Here is a 20,522-nt window from a genome sequence, read left to right on the forward strand (position 1 = left end):
ACTGCCTCACACACACCTTCACATCTCAACACCTAAAGCCGTATCTGCACATGGTATGGGTGCCATAAAAATGACTAAGTTCGTGAATATGTTAAAAATTAGAAAAATAAATATACTATTTAAAATGATAATGATCACCAGAAAAAGAACTGAAAAGAGAAATTGTTAACAGTCATTGGCTTTGGAGACAAGGGGGAGTTTACATCTCATTTAAAAATTTTTTTGTATTCACTGAACTCTTTTAAAAATTATGTTCATACATTCCTTCTTTAACTTAAGATAAATGATTGAATAAAAAAGAGAGAGAAGGAAAAACATAGCAATCTCACTGGTAATGAATATGTTCGAGAAATTTTTGTTATTTATATATTTTGGCTCGTAATAACTATTTTAAAGCATTGAGTTGTTATTATCTAAATATATATTATATATTAAGTCCTTTTTATCATTGTCATTTTTGTCACTAAGTTATCATCAGCATCATTTTTAATAGCATGATTATATTTTTTTAACCGATACCCCATTTTTAAGGATTTAAATTGTCTCTCATTTTTTCTAGTATAGGCAATAATGTTATGGTACATATTCTTATAGTCAAATTTGTTTTGTGCTTATGGTTGTTTTCCAAAGATGAATTCTTAAAATTTGCAAAAGATTTGCAAAATTTCTAATTAGATGAGATTGTCACTTTAATCCATGTCTTACAGAGTGTGTTTGTCAAGTGAATTCTAATTATTCAAATTAGTTTGCAACTAGGCTCATACTTCTTAGCTTCAAGCATTTCCCCTTAAAACAATGATTACCAAAGATTTGTTAGAGATTGCTGTGAGTTGGAATCAACTCGATGGCAACATTTTTTTTTTTTAATTTTATTAGAGAAAAAAGTGACCATGCTTATTTGTCCACTCAGAATATTTGAATAATTAGGGTAGTATCATATAATAGGAGCCCTGGTGATGCAGTGGTTAAGAACTATGGCTGCTAACCAAAAGGTCAGCAGTTCAAATCCACCAGTACTCCTTGGAAATCCTAGAGGGCAGTTCTACTCTGTCCTATAGGGTTGCTATGAGTTAGAATTGACTCAACGGCAATGGGTTTTTTGGTTTGGTTGGAATTTAAATATTTATTGCCCCAAAATACGATCATTTACAAAAATATTTTAACATGTAGTAATTATTTGCAGCATTGCAATTCAGCATTTTAAAAACAGTTATTACCAGTGAAAACACTTCAATGAGATGAAAGCTGTGAACATAGGCATATTCAGGGAGGTTGGTCCTGGCCTGCACCTGCTGATGTGGTTATGCTTCTCAACTTGAAAGACACGCATCATCTCTTCCCATTGGACATCCGTTCGAGCCCTGAGGTCTCTTCCCACTGCTCATGCATTAGCCTTGAGGAGTCTTCCTTTCCTCCCATACGATGGTGAACAAACCAGGTGATCATGTACAAATCATCCTTTCGGAACAGCTGTGTTGTTTGGATGTTCTCTGTGTTTATACCTCCAGACATAACCCTTTTCTACTCTAGATGCTTTTTGAAAAGATTCAAACAATGCCAAAGTGTTGAGAGTAAAAAGCAAAAGTTCCCTGTCAACCTCCTAATCCTGTTTTCCAAAGGTAATCGGTGTTTATGGTTTAGAGTGTGACTACCCAGTTTTTTCTATGTTCACACACTTGTAAGGTATATACTGATATATCTGTAGTTAATATTATATCCGTGTATTACATTGGGCAAATGCTCTGCAAAAGGCCACTTTAAAGTGTTAAAAAACAAAGATGTCAACCTGAGGACTAAGTGGGCCTGACCCAAGCCATGGTATTTTCAATCGCCTCATACGCATGCAAAAGCTGGACAATGAATACGGAAGACTGAGAAATCGATGCATTTGAATTATGGTGTTGACGAAGAATACTGAATATACCATGGACTGTCAGAAGAATGAACAAATCTGTCTTGGAAGAAGTACAGCCAGAGTGCTCCTTAGAAGTAAGAATGGCGAGACTTCGTCTCACTTACTTTGGTTGTGTTATCAGGAGGGACCAGTCCCTGGAGAAGGATTCATGCTTGGTAAAGTAGAGGGTCAGCGAAGAAGAGGAAGACCCCCAATGAGGTGGATTGACACAGTGGCTGCAACAATGGACTCAAGTGTAACAATGATCGTGAGGATGGTGCAGGACTGGGCAGCATTTTGTTCTGTTATACATAGAGTTGCTATGAATCAGAACCGACTTGAAGGCACTTTACAACAACAACAATCTGATGTCTATACCTGTACCTGTACCTATACCTATTTTTTAAAAGACAGAAATGAGTTCCTACTACACATGTTGTTCTATAACTTGTTTCTTTTCCCCCACTTACCACTTTCACTTGACATGGACAGCTGGCATGTGGGCATGTCAATGCATTAGGTTTGTCTCGTCCTTTTTAACAGCCACATGAAGAAATTTTATTGTATGATAAATAAGCTGTGATTAATTTAATCAGTCCCCGGTTGATGGATACTTAGAGACCTTGTTATTTTTAAAAATATTCCCAAGGAAATGGGTCCAGTCCTGGAAAGACATTTTCCTACATCCCTAACCTCCAGAAGGCAGTCTGCCCCCCATGAAAACAGACAACTTTAGACTCAGATAATGAGAAGGTGTGTTATGCGTGGATGCTTTCTTCTTTTTCTCCATTCGGATTGATGTTTTGAATGTAAAACAATACCAGAATAGTAGCCGTGCATATGTTGCCACTATTCATTTAAGGGCTTCACATTTTACACAAGCAGTCTTTTCTTGTTCACAGAAAGGTTTGGTGGCTGAGAAACTGTGTCACCGTGAGTGTGATTGTGATCATGTGAGTGTGTGGCCACTGTTCTCCAGGGACAGAGGTAGTGAGTAGAAGGGGCTTAAAGGAATCCCCACAATTGAATGCTAGGCTTGCCTTATCCTAGGACAGATTGCCTTTTGCAGATAAGAAAACCATAATATTATGAGTTTTCATACCACACAGACACACACTCACGGTCATACGCACGCACATACTCATGTACTCACATATATATTCACACACAGGGAATCCCACACAGTCACACACACAGACTCCCACACCCACACACTCACATTACACGCTCACACCCAGACACATTTTGCCTGTACATATATACACACCATCACTTTATTCAATATAAACTTGTGCGTGCTCACTGTGTGCCAGACCTTGTGCGAGGGTGTGAGGTTGGGAGCGGGCAGGGCAGGCTAGAGGAGCGCACGGCCTTGGGAGCCTTGGTTCCAGCCTTTGAACAGGAGGACTGGTCAAGCTGATCTGTCACCTCTGAGCCAACAAATCTCCAGGCTTTGGTGAGCTGCTCATGCTCAGCGTGTCCTTCCAGGCCCTCCCTCTGGGATGGGCCTTCACCACTGCCCAGGACAGCCTTTTCAGAGCTGGGGGTGGCTCCTGGATAGGGGAGACACTTCTGGCACATAGTACCCATTGCCTTTTCTATGTTGGCGTTGCAAGAGCCTTCTTTGCTCAGGTCAGTGCAAGACTTGAGGCGTTTTTTAAAGGATCATTCAGATTGGTTGGATTTAGCTGAAGTTGCCTCGCTGATGACTACATGCAAGGAGCTTTGGCAAAGGACCTGCGCTATCGTCAGGGCTGTCTTTCCTAGAAGCGGGTTTCAGACAGAACCAGATAGCTCCTGAGTGCAGAGCACTCTTCAGTGGTGTGACAGTCATCTTCTCAGCACGTATCTGGACCCGAGCATCACAGAGGGGATAGAAATATGTTTCCATTGTACAGTACACACGATTTTGAAGATGGCAAGTAAGCGTCTTTCTTTCTATAAATTAAAAAACAGCATTCCATATGGTGTTTCACAGTGCTTTTCAACTTTCAAGTAATCTCTTTCTTATCTCTCCTCTTCTTCCTGCAACTGGCATCCCCCCACAGAGATGTAATTGAGGATTTCTCTTCAGAGAAACGGTTCTCTTGTTTTCTCTCCTTCCTAGCAGATTTAGTGTTTTTTAAAGGGCTTCTTGTCTTGGGTGAAGTGGATGCAGATCCTAGTGAAAAATAGAAACATGCAGGGGCATTCCCCAAAACCCACTCCTGTCCTGTAGATTTTGACTCATAGCGGCCCTGTAGGACAGAATAGAACCGCCTCATAGGGTTTCTGTCATGGATTGAATTGTGTCCCTCAAAAATATCTGTCAACCTGGCTAGACCATGATTCCCACTATTGTGTGATTGTCCACCATTTTATCATCTGGTATGATTTTTCTATGTGTTATAAATCCTATCTCTATGAAGTTAATGAGATGGGATTAGTGGCAGTTATGTTAATGAGGCAAGACTCAATCTACAAGATTAGGTTGTGTTGTAAGCCAATCTTTTTTGAGATATAAAAGAGGGAAGTGAGCAGAGAGACATGGAAGACTTCATAACCACCAAAAAAGTAGTGTCAGAAGCAGAGCGGATCCTTTGGACCTGGGGTCCCTGTGCTGAGAAGCTCCTAGTCCGGGGGAAGATTGATGACACAGACCTTCCTCCAGAGCTGACAGGGAGAGAAAGCCTTCCCATGGAGCTGATGCCCTGAATTCGGTCATCTATCCTCCTAAACTGTGAGAGAACAGATTTCTGTTTGTTAAAGCCATCCAGTTGTGGTATTTCTGTTATAGCAGCACTAGGTGACTAAGACAGTTTCCAAGGCTGTAAATCTTTATAGATGCAGACTGCCGCAACTTTTTCCCGTGGAGCAGGCTGGTGGGTTTGAAGCACTGACCTTTCGGTTAGCGGCTAAGTGCTTAACCACTGTGCCACCAGGACTCCCGCAGGGACATTAGGAGAAAGGAATTTCAAGCTGTCATCCGTTCCATAAATTCAGTAGATGTGTACTAAGTCCCCACAATGTTGAGGGCCTTGCTGAAGGCATTATGGTAATGATAATGAAGAAGACGGACATATTCCAGTGGAGGAGACACATGTAAACAAATCACTTTATAGAAGTGATAACTAGGAAGAAAAATGAAGCAAGGTAAGAGCACTGAGGTATATGTGTGTGATGTTGTTAGTTGTCCCCCATTCATGGTGACTCCATGCTCAAAGGAACGAAATGCTGCCTGGTCCTGCACCATCCCCATGACTGGTTGTGGATTGAACTGTTGTGACCCGTTGGTTGGTTGATTTTTTTTTGGAAGTTGATTGCCAGGTATTTCTTCCCAATCCATTTTAGTCTGGGAGCTCTGCTGAAACCTGTTCAGCACCATAGCAACACAGGGGTGTCTATTTCACCTGGAGTGATCAGGGCAATTCTCTTCATGGAGGTGGCATTTGAATGTGAGCAGAGACATTGCCATGGGATAACCTGGAGGAAGAATGTTCCAGGCAGAGGGTACAGCACATGCAAAGGCCCTGAGGTGGGAACAAGCTTGGCTTACTCTGGGAACTTCAAGGAGACCCGTGGCTGGAGCACAGTGAGCAAAGGAGAGAGGGATCAAAAGTGAGGCTGGAGGGGTGGCCTGTGCGCCCTGGTAAGGAGTTTGCATTTTACTTTAAAACAAAAGCCATTTTGAGCAGGGTCTTATGGTCTGATTTTTTATTTTGAAAAAGATGGTTCTGGCAACTGTAGACAGTAAGGGTGAATTTGAAGTGGGCCAGAGGAGAAAGAATGACGCAGCTGGGGGCAGTCACAGGAATTTAGGCAAGAGATGATAGAGGTCTGGGCAGACAGTGGTGGTGATAGGGATGGGGACACTGTTCCCCGTGGTTGTGTGTATGTGCTTGTGCATGTGTGCATTTGTGTGGTATGTGTGTGTCTGTGTGTGGAGTGTGTGTTTGTCTTTGTGTGTGTGTCTGGTATATTTGTGTGTGTGTGTATGTGTGGTGTATGCATGTGGTACGTATGTGTGCCGTGTGTGTATGGTGCACGTGTGTGTGGTGTGTGTGTGTATATGTGGTGTGTGTGTGGTTTGTATGTGTGTATATGTATGTTGTACGTGTGGGGGGTGTGTGTGGTACGTATGTAGTGTATGTGTATGGCGCATGTGTGTGTGGTATGTATGGTCCATGTGTGGGGTATGTGTGTGAATGTGTGTGTTATACTTGTATATGTGTGTGTGGTGGCTGTATGTGTATGGTGCATGTGTGTGGGGTGTGTGTGTGGTGCATGTGTGTGTGGTACATGTGTACATATATGTGTGTGGTGGTAGTGAAGCAGGAAGCTAGGCCTCAGCTGATGGTCACAAGGCTTTGGCACTCCGATGCAGAGCACAGAGCCAGAGCAGCAGCCCAGATGTGGAAATGTTTGCTGTATCCACAGAGCAAACTAACTAACGTTTTTTGAATACTTAGCTGTACTATTCCATTTCATCCTCTTATATCCATGTGAAGTTGGCTTTGTTGCAGTTGACAAAAGCCTGACCCAGAGAGGTTAGGTAACTAGCCCAGTGTCACATAACTAGTAAGAGAGTGAGCCAGGACTTGAACTTAGGTTTGTTTAACCTCAAAGTCCCTATGCCAACAAGCTCTCTACTACGCTTCTTGTAAGAGGAGACTTGTACTTGAAAAAACTAGTCCATGGCCACTGGCATCAGAGTATATTAGAAATACAGATTCCCAGACCACCCCGCACCCTCACCCTGTACTTACTGAATCAGTACCTCTGTAGGGGATCAGAGTTTCTCACATTTTATCCCAATGTCCACTCCCTCCACTCCAGCTCAGGCCCCTGAATGGTTACAGTAGCTATTGAATTTTTTATTCTTATTGCTTCGAATAACCAATACACTCTCATGGCTGAAAAATCAAAATGATTTTTCTGGAAGCCATTCCATACACAAGGACAATGTGAATGTTCCTAAAATACCCAACTCTGCTTTATCATATTTGATCACTTTTCACTTCTGTTCAAATGCCTCCAGCAGCCCCTCGTCCCAGGACAAAGTGCAACATCCTCAGAGTTGGGGCAGAGGGTGCAGGTCCGTCAATGAAAGCTTCACTTGGCTAGATTCAGTGCTTCACCTGAAAGCTGTCGTCTGCTGTGGTGCTGGCTCTGACTCATGGAGATGACATGTAAAAGAACGAAACGTTGCCTGGTCCTGTACCATCTCCACGATCACTGGTACGATCAAGTCCGTTGTTGCGGCCAGGCCATTGTATATACTGAGTGCCTTCCAACCTAGGGGGCACATCTTCCAGCAGTATATTGAACAATATTCTTTTGTGATCCATAGGGTTTTCATTGGCCTATATTTGGAAGTACATTGTCAGGCCTTTCTTCCTAACCTGTCTTAGTCTGGAAGTGCCATTGAAGCCTGTCCGCCCTGGGTGACCCTGCTGTTATTTGAAATACCAGTGGCATAGCTTCCAGCATCATTACAACCTGCAAGCCCCCACAATACGACAAAGTGACAGATAGCCACCTGAAAATAGGGTGTTGAAACCTAGGCCTTTATGTGAAAATGACAAGCAGGATCCAGTGCCCTGGTGCTGCACTTGGCCTATTGAAAGGTGCTTTTGGCCCCTTGGCTTGACGTGGCTGCACCAACCTCCCGGACCAAAGCCATGAGACTCTCCTTGAAGTGGTTGTGCTTTTTTGGACAACTGGCCAAACCCTTCTCACGGTCCTCTTCTGTTGGAGAAGAGTGTGGGACTAGGGAGTTTAGACACCCCTTTCATTGAATTCTGTGTGTCTTAGAAGACTGACAGAGTGTGTAACTGGTAGGTCCCCAAATCTTTTTGACACAGCTGAGTTCTGAATTTATTCCAGTGCAGATAGTTTAAATGTTTTATTTTTGAGAGAATAGGAAATATTGAGCGAGACCCATCTTAAATGCAACGTGCATAATGTTCTCTTTAAGATGACCTGTGTGTATGACAGAGTTACAAATGCTGAAGGTGTCCTTCCTGGAACTGTGACTGTCTACCTACCCTGACTGGGGAGTTCACCTGTGTCAGGCTAACAGACATAATGACTTCATCATAAACACCTTTGTGACTTTGGTACCCACGTGGTTCTCCATTTGCCAGTGTAATATAGCCCAGCATCAAGTGGCTGTGTAAATCCAGTTAAGTGGTATTATTTGCCGCACCTCCATTTTCTCCTCAGTTAATAGAGATAACAATAGTATGGATGCTAGGCATACTTTGTTCTTCAAAGGCTGTCATTGATCCCTTGTCAAAGTGTATAATTATGCATTTACCATTCTGATTCTTGATTGAAGCTCATCTTCCTCCTGGTGTGTAAGCTCCACGAGGCCAGGTGGCCTGATTTGTTCACCCCTGGATCCCCAGCACGTCCTCCTGTGCCTGTCACACAGAAGAGCTCAACAATTATGTATCCAGTGAATGAGTGAATACACAAACGGCTGTTACCATATAGATACCATACAGATTGAGGCCTTACCAATAAGGCTTAGTATGCACTCACTCATTCACTCATTTATTCATTCGTTCACTTTGAAGGAAGGCCCCTGTGTTTTGACAGCCAGGGAAATTAATTTTCTCCCAGCCCTCAGTTAGAGCGGCCTGGGGGTCAAACCATGCTTGGCTGGGTTTGGAAAGGCTGGCACGCTTCCATAGGCGGGAAGCGTGCACAGAGCAGAGAATTCATTATAACTGGTTAGTCATCCATGGAGATTGTAGACGCTGCCCTTGGGCGGGCGTAGCCTGGTGCTCCCGGGGCAGGGGCAGGGCCTATTTCCTGCGCTGCGCGCAGCTGGGAGTGCTGCAGGCGAAACCCGCAGGAGCCCGGGGTCTCCCTGCTCTCAGAAAAAGTAGCAAATGGCCCCTCAGTAGTCCACTTCCCCGCGCAGCCAAGTCTGAGATCAAGCCCAACATCTGCTGGGGTAACTTTTCCCAGTGACTGCTGGGCAAGAGAGTCGGCTTGAATCCTCACCCGACAACACACGGAGGAAGCTGAAGCTCACCCTTACTTCCCTGGAAGCAGAGGGTGCTGAGGTGGAGGGCGGGTGACAGGGTGACAGGCAAGAACGCAAAGCCCTTGTTGCAGAAAGACAGATAAATAAGGCAAACCCTGACCGCGGGCGCAATGGGAGACCCCGCGGCGCGACATCAGGAGAGCAGGGCCCGCGGAGGTCACCTGAGTTGCATTTCTCCCGGCGAAGATGACTCAGCCTCACTCGGGTCGGTCTTCACTGCCAGCCCGCGCGAGGGTTCCACAAAGTTCTCAGTCACACTCTGGACCTTGCATGGGGGCGAGGGGGCTCTGAAACCTGGGTCCCTAGGTGGGGACGCCGGCAGGAGTGGCGGCGCGGGCCAGAGTGGCGGCGGGAAAAGGCTGGTTCCCGGGACACTAAAGGGGCTCCCCCGATTTCCTTTCATCTCGCGCGTTCCTTTGCGGGCCAGCAGAATGCGTCCCCTCCGGCTCTCGGGGCTGCCCCCCAGTGGCGTGGGGTCGGAGAGGGAAGAGGACGCTGCCCCGGGCCTCGGAAGACTCCTTTATTCCCGAAATCCAGGGAGTCCGCCGGTCAGGGTGGACTTGCCGCCGCATTTGCTTCGTTTCCCATTCCTGATATCCCAGCTACTGCCACTCGCCCCAGCCGCGCGACTCCGGGGCCTCACCCTGCTGGAGCCGAGCTGCTCGAAAGCCCTCGGGCCAGGTTCGGGCGCGCCAGGGGGCGGCCCCGCTGCGGGCCGATGCTGGGAGCCCCAGGCGCTCGTGCGTCCGCGCCGTGGCAGCAGCACTGCCCTCCGTGCTTTCTCTTGCCCGGCGCCGCGACCGGAGGAGCAGCTGCGGGCGACAAAGCGGCAGTGCGCTCGCCAGAACCGGCGGAGCCCCTCGTCCCATCCCCACGCTGCGCCACCCCGTGTGCGACCCCGTTCGCCGCCGCGAGCCCCGGCTCCTTCCTCAGACTTCTGCCTCTTCACCGGCTCTCTTCTGAAAATCGGGCGGTGGGGGTGGGGGACTCGTCACCTCTGGGCTCTGCGGGACTTGACCCCACTGCCTCCGATCCAGCCGGACCCAGCGGCGAACTGGGCGTGCGGCGCCAGCTCGGAGCTGGCACTGGCAAGGTGCGGGGCGCCGCGCCCGGCCCTTGGCCTTTCTCTTGCACCCCTACCCCCATCCCGGCTCAGGTCGCCAGGACCCGGGGGCGCCCCGGGCCAGCCACGGACTCGTGTCCTCGGCGGCGGACTGCGGAGTTGTAAAGAACTCGGCGGCCGCAGTGGGCCGGCCGAGGCGAGGCGGGGCGCGCTCCGCCGCGGCCAAGGCCACTGGAGTTTGTGAGTCCCCGCCCGCACGGCGCCTCCCGCCCTCCCGCGGCGGAGCGCCGGACTCCCCCGGGTCGCCGAGGCGGGGCCGGGCGGCAGCCGCTGCGAGAGACGCGTCTCCCTCCCTCCGCCCGTGCCCGCCTCCCTCCCCACCTCTTTCCCCTCCCTCCTCTCCGCCCTCCTCCCGCTCCTTTTTCTGCTCCCCAGCGAGCCCGGCGCGCGAGAGCCAGGCGGGGCGGCGCGGAGCAGGCAGCCCAGAGCGCTCGCCCGCCGCCCGCTGCGCGCAGCTCCCCGCGGCCGCTCTAGTCGCCGCCGCCGGCGCGTCGGAGGGAGCCCAGCATGGCCGGCCCGGGCTGGCAGTGCTGCGCGTCCCGGGGGGCCTCGGCGCTGCTGGCCGCCGTGCTTCTCTACGCCGCCCTGGGGGAAGTGGTGCGCTCCGAGCAGCAGATCCCGCTTTCTGTGTAAGTGCGGGGTCCTGCGCCGCCCGGGGAGGGGACCCAGCAGCCCCCGACCCGCTGTGCCCAAGTTTGGGAGCCTGCAGGTGCGGCTGGGCAGGACCTGCCGCGGGCGCCCGTCTCGCCTGTCGCACCTGCTCTCCACCACCGGGGTTGGGCTACGAGGCTGGGGTGGGATCCTCTTGCTCCCTCCCTGGGGTTGGCGGGTGAGACCTGGGGAAGCTCACCTCAAGCGTGGCGCCAACTTTGGAGCTTGTTTACCTAATCCAACTTCCGTGGGTCTTTAATTATCCCCTTTTGCTATCTTACCATCTCACTTCTTTTTTGGGAGGGGGGGAAGCTGGGTTTCTTCCCACTAGTATTTGCCAGGTGATGCTAGTCTGAGTGGTGAATGCTCAGGCAATTATTGAAATAAAGCCCAGTGGACTTTTAGAGAACCTGGGAGACTTTGCGCATTTTGAACTATGAGACCCTCTTCCGGCCCCCTCCCGCCCTGCGCTCTGCAGTTTGATGCTGGCAATTTCTACCAAGGCGCTTTTTCTTTCTTTTGTTATTTTTTCTTCTTTTTTCTAAAATGTGATCTCGCCTTGCTCCTTCTGCCCCAGCCCCATGTGTGCATGTGCGTGCGTGTTGACGATGGCACGGGTGTTAATTTCTTCCTGTGCCCTTTCTCCCTGCAGGGTGAAGCTCTGGGCCTCGGCTTTTGGTGGAGAGATAAAATCCATCGCTGCTAAGTACTCAGGCTCCCAGCTACTGCAAAAGGTAAGGTTTCAGTGGTGGCAGGGAGTGATGGTTTTTCCAGCACAGAAAATGGAGGCAGATTTAGTTTTCCAAACAAACGTGAGCCCAGAGCAGCATCTGATCCCCGGTTTCTGGGCATTGTACTGTGCAGCGACTTCTCCCTACCAATCGGTTATTTTTAGATGACACTTGATTCTAAACACAAAGAAAAGCAGGATACTCACTGGCACTGTCCTGGCTGGGCTCGGAGACTGTTTTTGCACAGCTCTCCTCTCAGTGTCGGTATTGCTGTTTCAGTGTGAAAGCAGATGCTCTTCTGGCCAAAAAACGCTAACTTCATCCGAGGGGCAGAGTGCCTATTTTCTGATGCTTTCACCTTGCCATGGAGGCTGGGGTTTGGTGTATCGGAGAAAGATGCTGCACTATCGTTTGTCATCCCTGCAGTTGTACAACTCCCTTATTCCCCAATCATCTAGACCCAGGGCTGGGATGCATTACATCATTACAGATAAGGAGGATGAACGTGGTTATCTTTCCACTCAGCCGCACTGCCGGGTAATAACCTATGAGAGTAGTCTACAAACTTAAGAGATTGGTCTGCATCCATGTAATTCCGGAGAGTACTGAGAATGGAGAATTTATTATTGGGCTGTTATCAGAAGCTGCATCCATTTTAATTCAAACAGGCAGCATTATGTTTAAAATTACAATTTGAGGTATATGGTCTTCCCCTCTCCCTACCAAGAAAAAAAAAAAAGGGCTGGAGAGAAGAGATTGGAGTGGTTAAAATAATTTCAAGTTAGCAAATCAACAGGATTAATTCAAGGATTCTCTCAGTGATGAAAAAATAAATTGGCCTTTAGGGGATAATTCTCTGGAAATGGGTAGGAACAGCTTAAATTGTTAAGTTAACTTTTCAGCATTTTTAAATGTGGTTTTTGGGCCAATGTACCATATGTGTTATGCATGCTGCCTGGTAACCAAGTACGTATTTTATTTATGGCATTCCACTTCTAAGAGTAGCACTTTGGGGGACATTATAGAAACAGTTTGTCGCATGAAATCCAAATATCGTAATAAAGTACTAGCCCAAAAAGGAATGAGAGAAGTTGTTCTGGCTTCAACGTTGCCGATAGCGGTATATCTTAAAGCCTTGGAAAGATTGTTTGCTCAGCTTTGCTATTTGGGACAGAATTCATTGAATTACAGGCAGCTGTTAAAGACCTGAGTCTGAGATGTGCCCTTATGGAAGATGGTGATTTATGTCCTGTGACCCACCTGGAAACTGCAGGCACTGCCTTTCCTTAAAGCTCTTCTACTCTGGACAGGTCCCTCCCTTGCTTTGGCATCTTGCCCTCGTGTCTGATATTGATGTGCAGAGCTCTGGGCTGCCACCTTGCCTGTGTATTTTCCTTATGATTTTAAAGAAGAGAACATTTTGAATAACTTTAAAGGAATATTTCTCATCTGCAGATTGTTTAAAAAAAGTTTTTTTTTTTTTTTTTTTTAGCAGATTGTAGTTTAGTTGTAGCAACTCTGAAAAAATGCCTTCAGAGCCTGCGGACTTTTTCTTTTTGGTTCTGCTTACATATTTTCTATCTTACATTTTGTAGGGACACATGAAGAATTTTTTAAATCTTCTCTGAAGTAACACACACACGCCGAACAAAACCCCATCAAGCCTGTTTTTGGCTACTGTATAATAGCAAATTAGAAACAGCTAAAATGCTTCTCTTACCTTCTCATCAGCATCCTTTTCTGATATTGAATTCATAAGCCTAGCTTTGCTTTTGTCATGTGCAGCTTGACAATTGTATGATTATTTCCAGCTGTTTATGGCTTTGTTGTCATTCCTTGCTGCTACCTGGCATTTTGTAATCGGATGCAAGGGGAAGGTGAGATGTTGTGTGGTATTGGGTTCCAGGGTGGCTATTGGCTCTAGCACTTGAGTTGCAGTCGTTTGCCATAGTGGCCTTGAAATACCCATGGCTTTGACTTGCTCAGCAAGGACTCTCCGTGAGTGACGGATAGATTGTGTTAGATAACTCAGGGAACATTTTTGCAGGTATCTTATGGCTGTCTTGGTCACTTGCTCTCAAATATAACTATTTTAAAAATTAGCCATGAGCATTGGTTTAGAGAGCTCAGAATATGAATGGGAAAAGACTTGAAGTGCTCAAAGAGTTTCGGAGGCATAACCTCATTTAGACAAGCAAGGAGACAGCTGCTTCTCTCTTGCTTATTTCCAAGTTTCTGCTATTTGCATGAGGCTGCCGGGGAATTACTTCTTAAGTCCAAATTGCAGTATGCTTCCATCACATTACTGCATTCTTAACAGTTAAGATGCTTTCAGAACGAGGGGTGGAAAACTTGGTTGGAAAATGTGTGAGAGCTGTGTTAAGAGGACTCAAAGGTGACAATACCATATTGCATAATAGACTGTAATTGCACTTTTAAGGCATGGCCCTTTCAACTTGATTTTCAGTTAAGTATACTATATGCCACCATATAATTTCATGTATTCTATGTAGTTTCTCTGATTGACACTTCATGCTGTGAATTGATATAGTATGTTTATTTTTAGAATAGGAGTTAAGTAATTTTTGCACTAAGGCAAAAACTTCACAAAGTAATTATTTTGGATATAAGTTAACTAATAATAGGCCATCTATTTTAAGGTATTTGGAGACTGGGAAAACTGCCATTTTGGTAACGGTTTTTTATTAGGTAATATAATTCACAGTAGGACTATTATTACAGATTTCATTGATGTAAATACAAACATTTACCAGGGTACTTCATTGCCATGGCTTCAGAAAGAAGAATATTTCATCTGCTGTTTCTGTGTCTAGCGCCATGGCTCCCACTTCTTTGGCTTATAATAACGTATTAGGTATTCAATACCAGAGTTCCTTGTTTTTTCTTCTTTTTGTCCTTGCTGAACGCAGGAATAGGAGCCTATCAGTTGCTTATAAGAGGATATTTTTGATTTTAGGAAACAAGGCAAGCCAGGTTGTAGTGAAGTTGTGTGTTTTCAGTAGGAATGGAAGCGCATAGGCTGGTGTGTTGGAGTTAATCTCCGCGCTAGTTACAGAGTAGCGGGCCCTGCATAGGAAGCGCTGGCTGCTGCTCTGTGTGTCTCACGCCTGCCTTAGCTGGCAGGTACTGCAGGACTTTTGATTCACTTCAACTTTAATTAACTTCCCGATTTGACATATTCATGCCAGTATTCAGTTGCCTCTATCTTGCTTCATTTTCCCCAAAGAATGAGTTCTATTTGGATTGTTTTGGTGAGGCATGGTTTCATTACCTCTGTATTCTGGGATTCAGTGAGAAGCATTTCAGTTGGCCTGGTAACCTAGGCTATTAAACTCATGGGCTCTATACTCTAACATTCAAAATAAAAGGCATAATTCTCATTTTATCCTCCTTAGGGAGAATTCTTCAGGAGCTGGGCTTTTCATTCTATTTAGACCTGCATTCAAGGAATGAATGTTCATGGGAATGAAGGGTTCCAATTACATTTTCCAGAATCATGATGATAAATACCTAGTACAAATACAGGTAATACGTTTCTCTGCCATGAACGTAGGATAGAATTGACAGTCACCTTGGACACCTCACACAGCACTTAGCAAGCTTGTACTTCTTGGAACTCACAATCAGGCTTTGCGTTATCAACTGTTTATTGAGAAAAAAAAAAACAGTTTATTGAGAGGGTGGCTTTAATAGATAAACTTGATGTCTCTTTCCACAGGACAGAGTCAGCAAAGTAAAAGGTTGGTTCTTTAAACCGTTCTGATAATTATGACTTTTCATCAATGTGGAAATCGATGGACTTTTAAATAATTAAACAGGAGTATTCACTTATCAGGGATTCGGTGGCAGTGCTGTGCTGCCTGTAGGGTGCCCAGCTCTACAGATTGCGTTTATGGGGAGGTGCTCAACGTTGTTGGTGAATAAACAGGGTTACTTGCCATCCTGCAAGATTAATGCATTCACCCTGTGCTGCTGTTGCTTGAATACGCGGCACCACTTCAAGTTGCTAGACTTTTCCCTTGCAGATTATTTTTTAAAAAAGTCTTGAAATCTCTGAAATGGCAGTTTTAGTCTTCCAGGTCAGTGTATCGGTCTCATTAGCCCAATCACGAGGACATTAGCAGAGTAGGGTAAACCAGTTTGCATTCGGTCTGTGTGTCTTACCCAACCATTGCATCAAATTTCATGTGTCAGTTCCTACATGGTCACTTGCTGTCAGGATAAAGCATTTGTGTGTGTGTGTGTGTGTGGATTTGTTAAGTTTTTGGCCAAGTTTCTTTGTTGCTTGTGTATTTCCTCCCTTCCTTTCTCTTTTTCTTTAAATTTTTTTCTGCTGGGTATATTTCTACTTTGATTTTTCTTTCCTTTACAGGCGCTAGTCAAAATTAAAGGAAATTAATATATATTTTTTTTTTAATAGGCATGGTTTTCTTATCAGGCAAGACTTCAGGTTTTTATTCATCTAGTGTTGACTATTAATTTTGACTGAATGGTATGGTGACCTCAGGCTAGTTTTATTCTATTTATTTTTTCACTATGAACTTATTACCTGTGTATTCTTAAGTAAAGACACAAACACCAAATGGCCTAATAATTATGAAGTCTGTCGGATGTAGGCAAGCACAATTAATGTTCCCAGTTTGTGAAGAAGACATAGCCGTGTATTTGGATGAATAAGAGTGATAAAAATGTGAAACTGTCCCCTGAGCACCTGTGGCTCTTCCAGGTGGTTCGTTTCCTGCAGTTTGAAGCCTCTATGTACAGAAGTGCACTTTTGAGATTTTCAGTCATTAATTGATCCTCATCTGGTATCGAGTGCACCCACTTACAGTGTTTGATAAATGACTTGTGCTGGGCTTCCTTAAGATGCCTGTGTTCTCACTCAGGGTGCTTTGTTTTATGGTGGTCATTAACCTAGATTTGCAGTCATGGGTGTCAGCAAATGGGCTTTTCCTTTATTCAGGTATACAGCCTCTGTCGGAAGAGAGCAGCCTTTACTTCAGGGGTCCCCCATCTTCTGCGGTCGCAGTGCTTGCTGAAGCTGCCTCCTGAGTAGAGACCCACAGCATCTTCTAGATGGAGAATTTTGGCTGATTATGTACTCCCTGGGACATTGATTTGACTTAGAGGTTTGCTATGGCTGAGACTGAGAAAAAAATTCAATGTTGTAAAATGCCAGCTGTGAATTAGCTTATAGGAGATATATTTTTGCCTTTTAATGTAATTTTTATACAGGAAACATAATGGCCTTCGTTTCATCCTGAGTGACTGCAGTGCTACCTTTGTGTATCATTCTATGAGAAAGAAGGTTCTGATGTCAGGCTTCTGGAAATGCTGATATAATCTTCGTCAGCCCTCTTTGGTCCATTAAACAAATCTTAGCCTCTCCTTCAAGGAGGGAAACTGACATAGTGAGGCAGAGGAGGGAGCTTGATTTCTCTTGATGGTAGCTAGTATTTAGGGACCAGGTGACTACACCTGATGTTGTTCCTGAAATGTAAAGCCAGGCTCAGAGACCCCTTTACAATGCAGTCCTCTGGCCAGGGCTGCAGCTTGCCCTTGGCATGTTAGGCTTGTCCTTGGCATATTAGGCTTGCCCTTGACATGTTAGGGATTTGTATTGAGGGTGCATTTTAGGGAATGTCTCTGTGTGTAGCCAGCCTGTCAGTTTTCAGAAGAAAGTTATTTTACAAACACAACTCTGAAAGGGGTCCAACAAGTTTTTAATATATGGTAAACATTTCAGTTTCCATTTGCTTTGAACAAGACTGCTTGGGTGCCCATTCCAAATTTACAAAGTGTATTACATTTATATGTTGCATAGCTTCCCAGTTACCCCAAATCAAAATTTTGAAAATAAACAACTTGGAAGCCAAACTATTAATGGGCATTTCAAGGCCATATAGCAAAAGAGAGCATTATCTTTTGATGAGAAATAGATGACCATTTCTTCACTTTGTGTACTTCAGATTATTCATCTTGGCACCTGGTATTGGAAAACTGTACCCTCCCAAGGTTAAAAGAGCTGTTATCTATGTAAATGATCTGGACAGGCCAGTTGGGTAGGGCTGTAAACTACCGTGGACTCACCAAACAGACTTCTGGTTATCCACTTTAGGTGAAGCACCTGCCAGTCGGTATTAAAGGCTTGCGAATGTCGTTACCGTGTACTTATTACGTTTGTGTGTATGTGCATGTGTGCACACGCTAATAAAAATGGATGCTGCTCATCCCCTAACATGCCAGATGCTACCTGCTGAGGGAGAAGACTGTTCTTGTCTTCTTGGGCTGCTGGAGAGGCTGGCTTGAAAGAGTGAACCAGGTTGGTAGGGCAGAACCGAGTGACCCAGTTCACCAGGCAACATCTAGGCTTTTGGAAGAAACTGGAATCTGAGGTCCTGCTAAGATCAAGACCAGCTATGTAACTGTGGGATCCAGTGCAGAGTGAAAATATGGGGACCCTTGTTAACAATTATTAAGAATTTGAAGATGACTACTGCAGAGCATTAAGCCAAGTCAGAGCCCCTGAAGCTGGCCTTGGCTAAGACCCCTTCAGGACAGGCTGTTCTCATTTTGGCTTTTTATTTTCCCTACTGGGCAACTTGTTCTCTCAGCCTGATTTGTTGTTATCAGCCGCATTCAGTCGAGGAGGCTTCCCTTGCCCACCTTAGTTCCTTCTCCAGTGAAATCATTTTCTTACTTCGTGAACTCCATAGTAGTAGGTTGAGAATGTGCAGCGTTTTCAAAGATGCCCATCTTTGGAGATGTCTTGTCCTTAAAGGAAAAGCCACTGGCCTAAGAGTGCTGGCGTCTGTCTTCTTATCTTTTCTTTCTGTATTTCTTGAGTGGTCTTGGGCAAATCACTTAAAGAGTAGTACTAACGGGGCCCTGGCTAGCATTCGCTCTGCAGTTCCCGCATACCAGATAGTATGACAAGCACTTTACATATGTCATCTTATTAAATTCTCCCCACAACCCAATGAAGCAGGGATTACTTTTCATCCCATTTTACAGATTCAGAAGGCGAGGCTCAAGAAATAAAGCAACCTTCCCAAGGTGACCACTGATGAGAAGCCAGCTGGGCTTCCAGAGTCTGCACGCCTGACCGTGGTGCTGTGTTCCTCTGTCTTTGTGTGATCTTTTTTGACCTCGGTTTCTGCTCCACAAACTGTGGATAATACATGTACTTCTGTACCTCATGGGTGTTTGGGAAGATGAGATGAAATAACATCTGGAAAATTACGTCAGAGACAAAGCCTGGGAAACAGCTGAGAAGATATAATCTTGGAGTTGGATAGGCTTGGGTTTGAATCTCAGACCTGCCATATCCTAGTTTGCTGACCATGGGCATGTACTTTAATGTTTCTGAACCTATACTATTAAGTGTAAAAGGAGACCGATACCTTCTTGTGGTGAGGTTTAAAAGAAATAAAACACACAGAGCTCTTATCGTGGTACCTGACACATAAAAATTTCTCATCAGTGGGTTGTGGTCATCATAGGTGCGTTATACAATACAGGCTCTTCAGATAACCTTTATGGGATCCGTAGACATATGTTGACTAAGTAAATAAGCAAGTGAATGAATGAGTGAGTGAGTGCCGGGTGTTTAGATGTAGGAAGGTAATTCCCGACTTAGTACCTGACGAAGAGGAGCTCATGGAATCAGAAACTTCAGAGAAGGAGGAAGGTGTAGCTTCTGCCAGGGCCTGCCCATGTGGTCAGCTCCCTTTTCCTTGAGGGCAGGGGAGATGCCTAGTCCAACAAGTCTTCCTGCTGCTTGCCCGGCCTCCTCCCTTGCTCGGTCTTGCCATCTAGTTAGTGGGTTGGGGTGAGGAAAATGGCTGTGTGTACCCCACAGCCCGGGGTGAGGCCCAGTGCGTGCAGCTACTCCCCCACTGTGGGGACTCATCCAGAAGCCAGTTGTGGACACTCATGAATCCAATGCCCTGTTGGACAGCATTCCAGACATTACTTCCCATGGAACTCTTACTTTGGGGCCTTGGAGAACTCTAGACTTCTCCCAATGACATTCTGCGGAGTGGGGCTGGAAACCAGTTGGGGTGATACATCTTGTTGGAGGGTGGTAGCCTTCCTTCATTCAAGGGGCAGGCGGGTGAAGTGATACATGGAGCCTGCAGTCAGTCACCACCTCATAGGAGGCGACAAAGTTCAGGGAATAATGGCCCCTGTCCGCTGGCTCTTTCTACTGGTGCTGCCTTCCTCACCTTCAGAAAACTTCCTTAAGAAGCCTTCCTTTTGGCCTTCGAGAATCAGCAGTCCAGTGCTGTTTGCCTTAAAGACATTGAATGAAACTTGCCACTCCATTTTGAGCAAATATAGACACAGACACTTTGAAATCATGTGGGTGGATTCTTGCTATTGTAGCAGCATAACTTTTAAAAATAGTTTATACACAAGGCCATTACAGTCAGCACTGGAAGTCAGTAATGAAATTAAACATGTACAAGTTTTGGTGGTTCTAATTGGGCTGAATAGTTCAGAAGAAGAGCCCAAGAGCCACTTGTGTCTGCAAATGTTTCAGAGCTACAGAGTCTGCAAATCCACCAAGATCATAACTGCTCAGGCAAACGAGGGAGTGTTGATTGAGGCTGTACTGGAAGGAAATGGACGCTTTTCTTGGAGTGTTAAGAAGAAGCAAAGCATCTTCTGTATTAAGTTGGTAATGTAAGGCATCTGATCTGATCCTTCGTTCCACTCAGAGGTGACTTGTGTTACCTATCTCTCATGGGTAGGGCCTGCAGCTCAGGGAGGTAGAAGAGCTGGCCCTGACCTGCTAACACATGGTGGGGCCGGGACTCAGGCTCAGCCTTTTTTGACTCTCAAGCCTGTGCCTTTTCTCTGCAGCCTGTGCCTCCTGTGTGGGCTGGGGGATATAGTCACTCTTGCCATTTCCTTCTTCCTAGATTGTTCTCAGGTAGGGTTCCACGGCACACCTCTTCTGGCAGCGAAGACCAGCTTTATGGGTTGTTGGGCCCCCATGGGGCTAGGAATGCCTCCCCAACTTCCAGTTCGAGCTGTGCTGAAGAACTAGAACTGTTTAAG

At 45.9% G+C, this 20,522-nt stretch overlaps 1 protein-coding gene across 4 annotated transcripts in view; it reads left to right on the plus strand.

The window, feature by feature from the left end:
• Positions 1–10,463: 10,463 nt before the first annotated feature.
• The window catches only part of CACNA2D3 (calcium voltage-gated channel auxiliary subunit alpha2delta 3), a 1,053,043-nt gene continuing 1,042,984 nt past the window's right edge, over positions 10,464–20,522 (plus strand). For 3 of the 4 annotated variants that reach the window (XM_049863210.1, XM_049863213.1, XM_049863211.1), the window contains exons 1-2: positions 10,464–10,682; positions 11,357–11,438. In XM_049863210.1, coding sequence (XP_049719167.1) covers positions 10,561–10,682; positions 11,357–11,438 — 204 coding nt within the window. In that variant the 5' untranslated portion in view covers positions 10,464–10,560. Of the gene's footprint in view, positions 10,683–11,356; positions 11,439–20,522 lie in introns of those variants that run through there. The other variant, XM_049863214.1, reaches the window with a different exon arrangement.

The sequence above is a fragment of the Elephas maximus genome, chromosome 20 (genome assembly GCF_024166365.1).
Source record: "Elephas maximus indicus isolate mEleMax1 chromosome 20, mEleMax1 primary haplotype, whole genome shotgun sequence".
NCBI classification, from domain to species: domain Eukaryota; kingdom Metazoa; phylum Chordata; class Mammalia; order Proboscidea; family Elephantidae; genus Elephas; species Elephas maximus.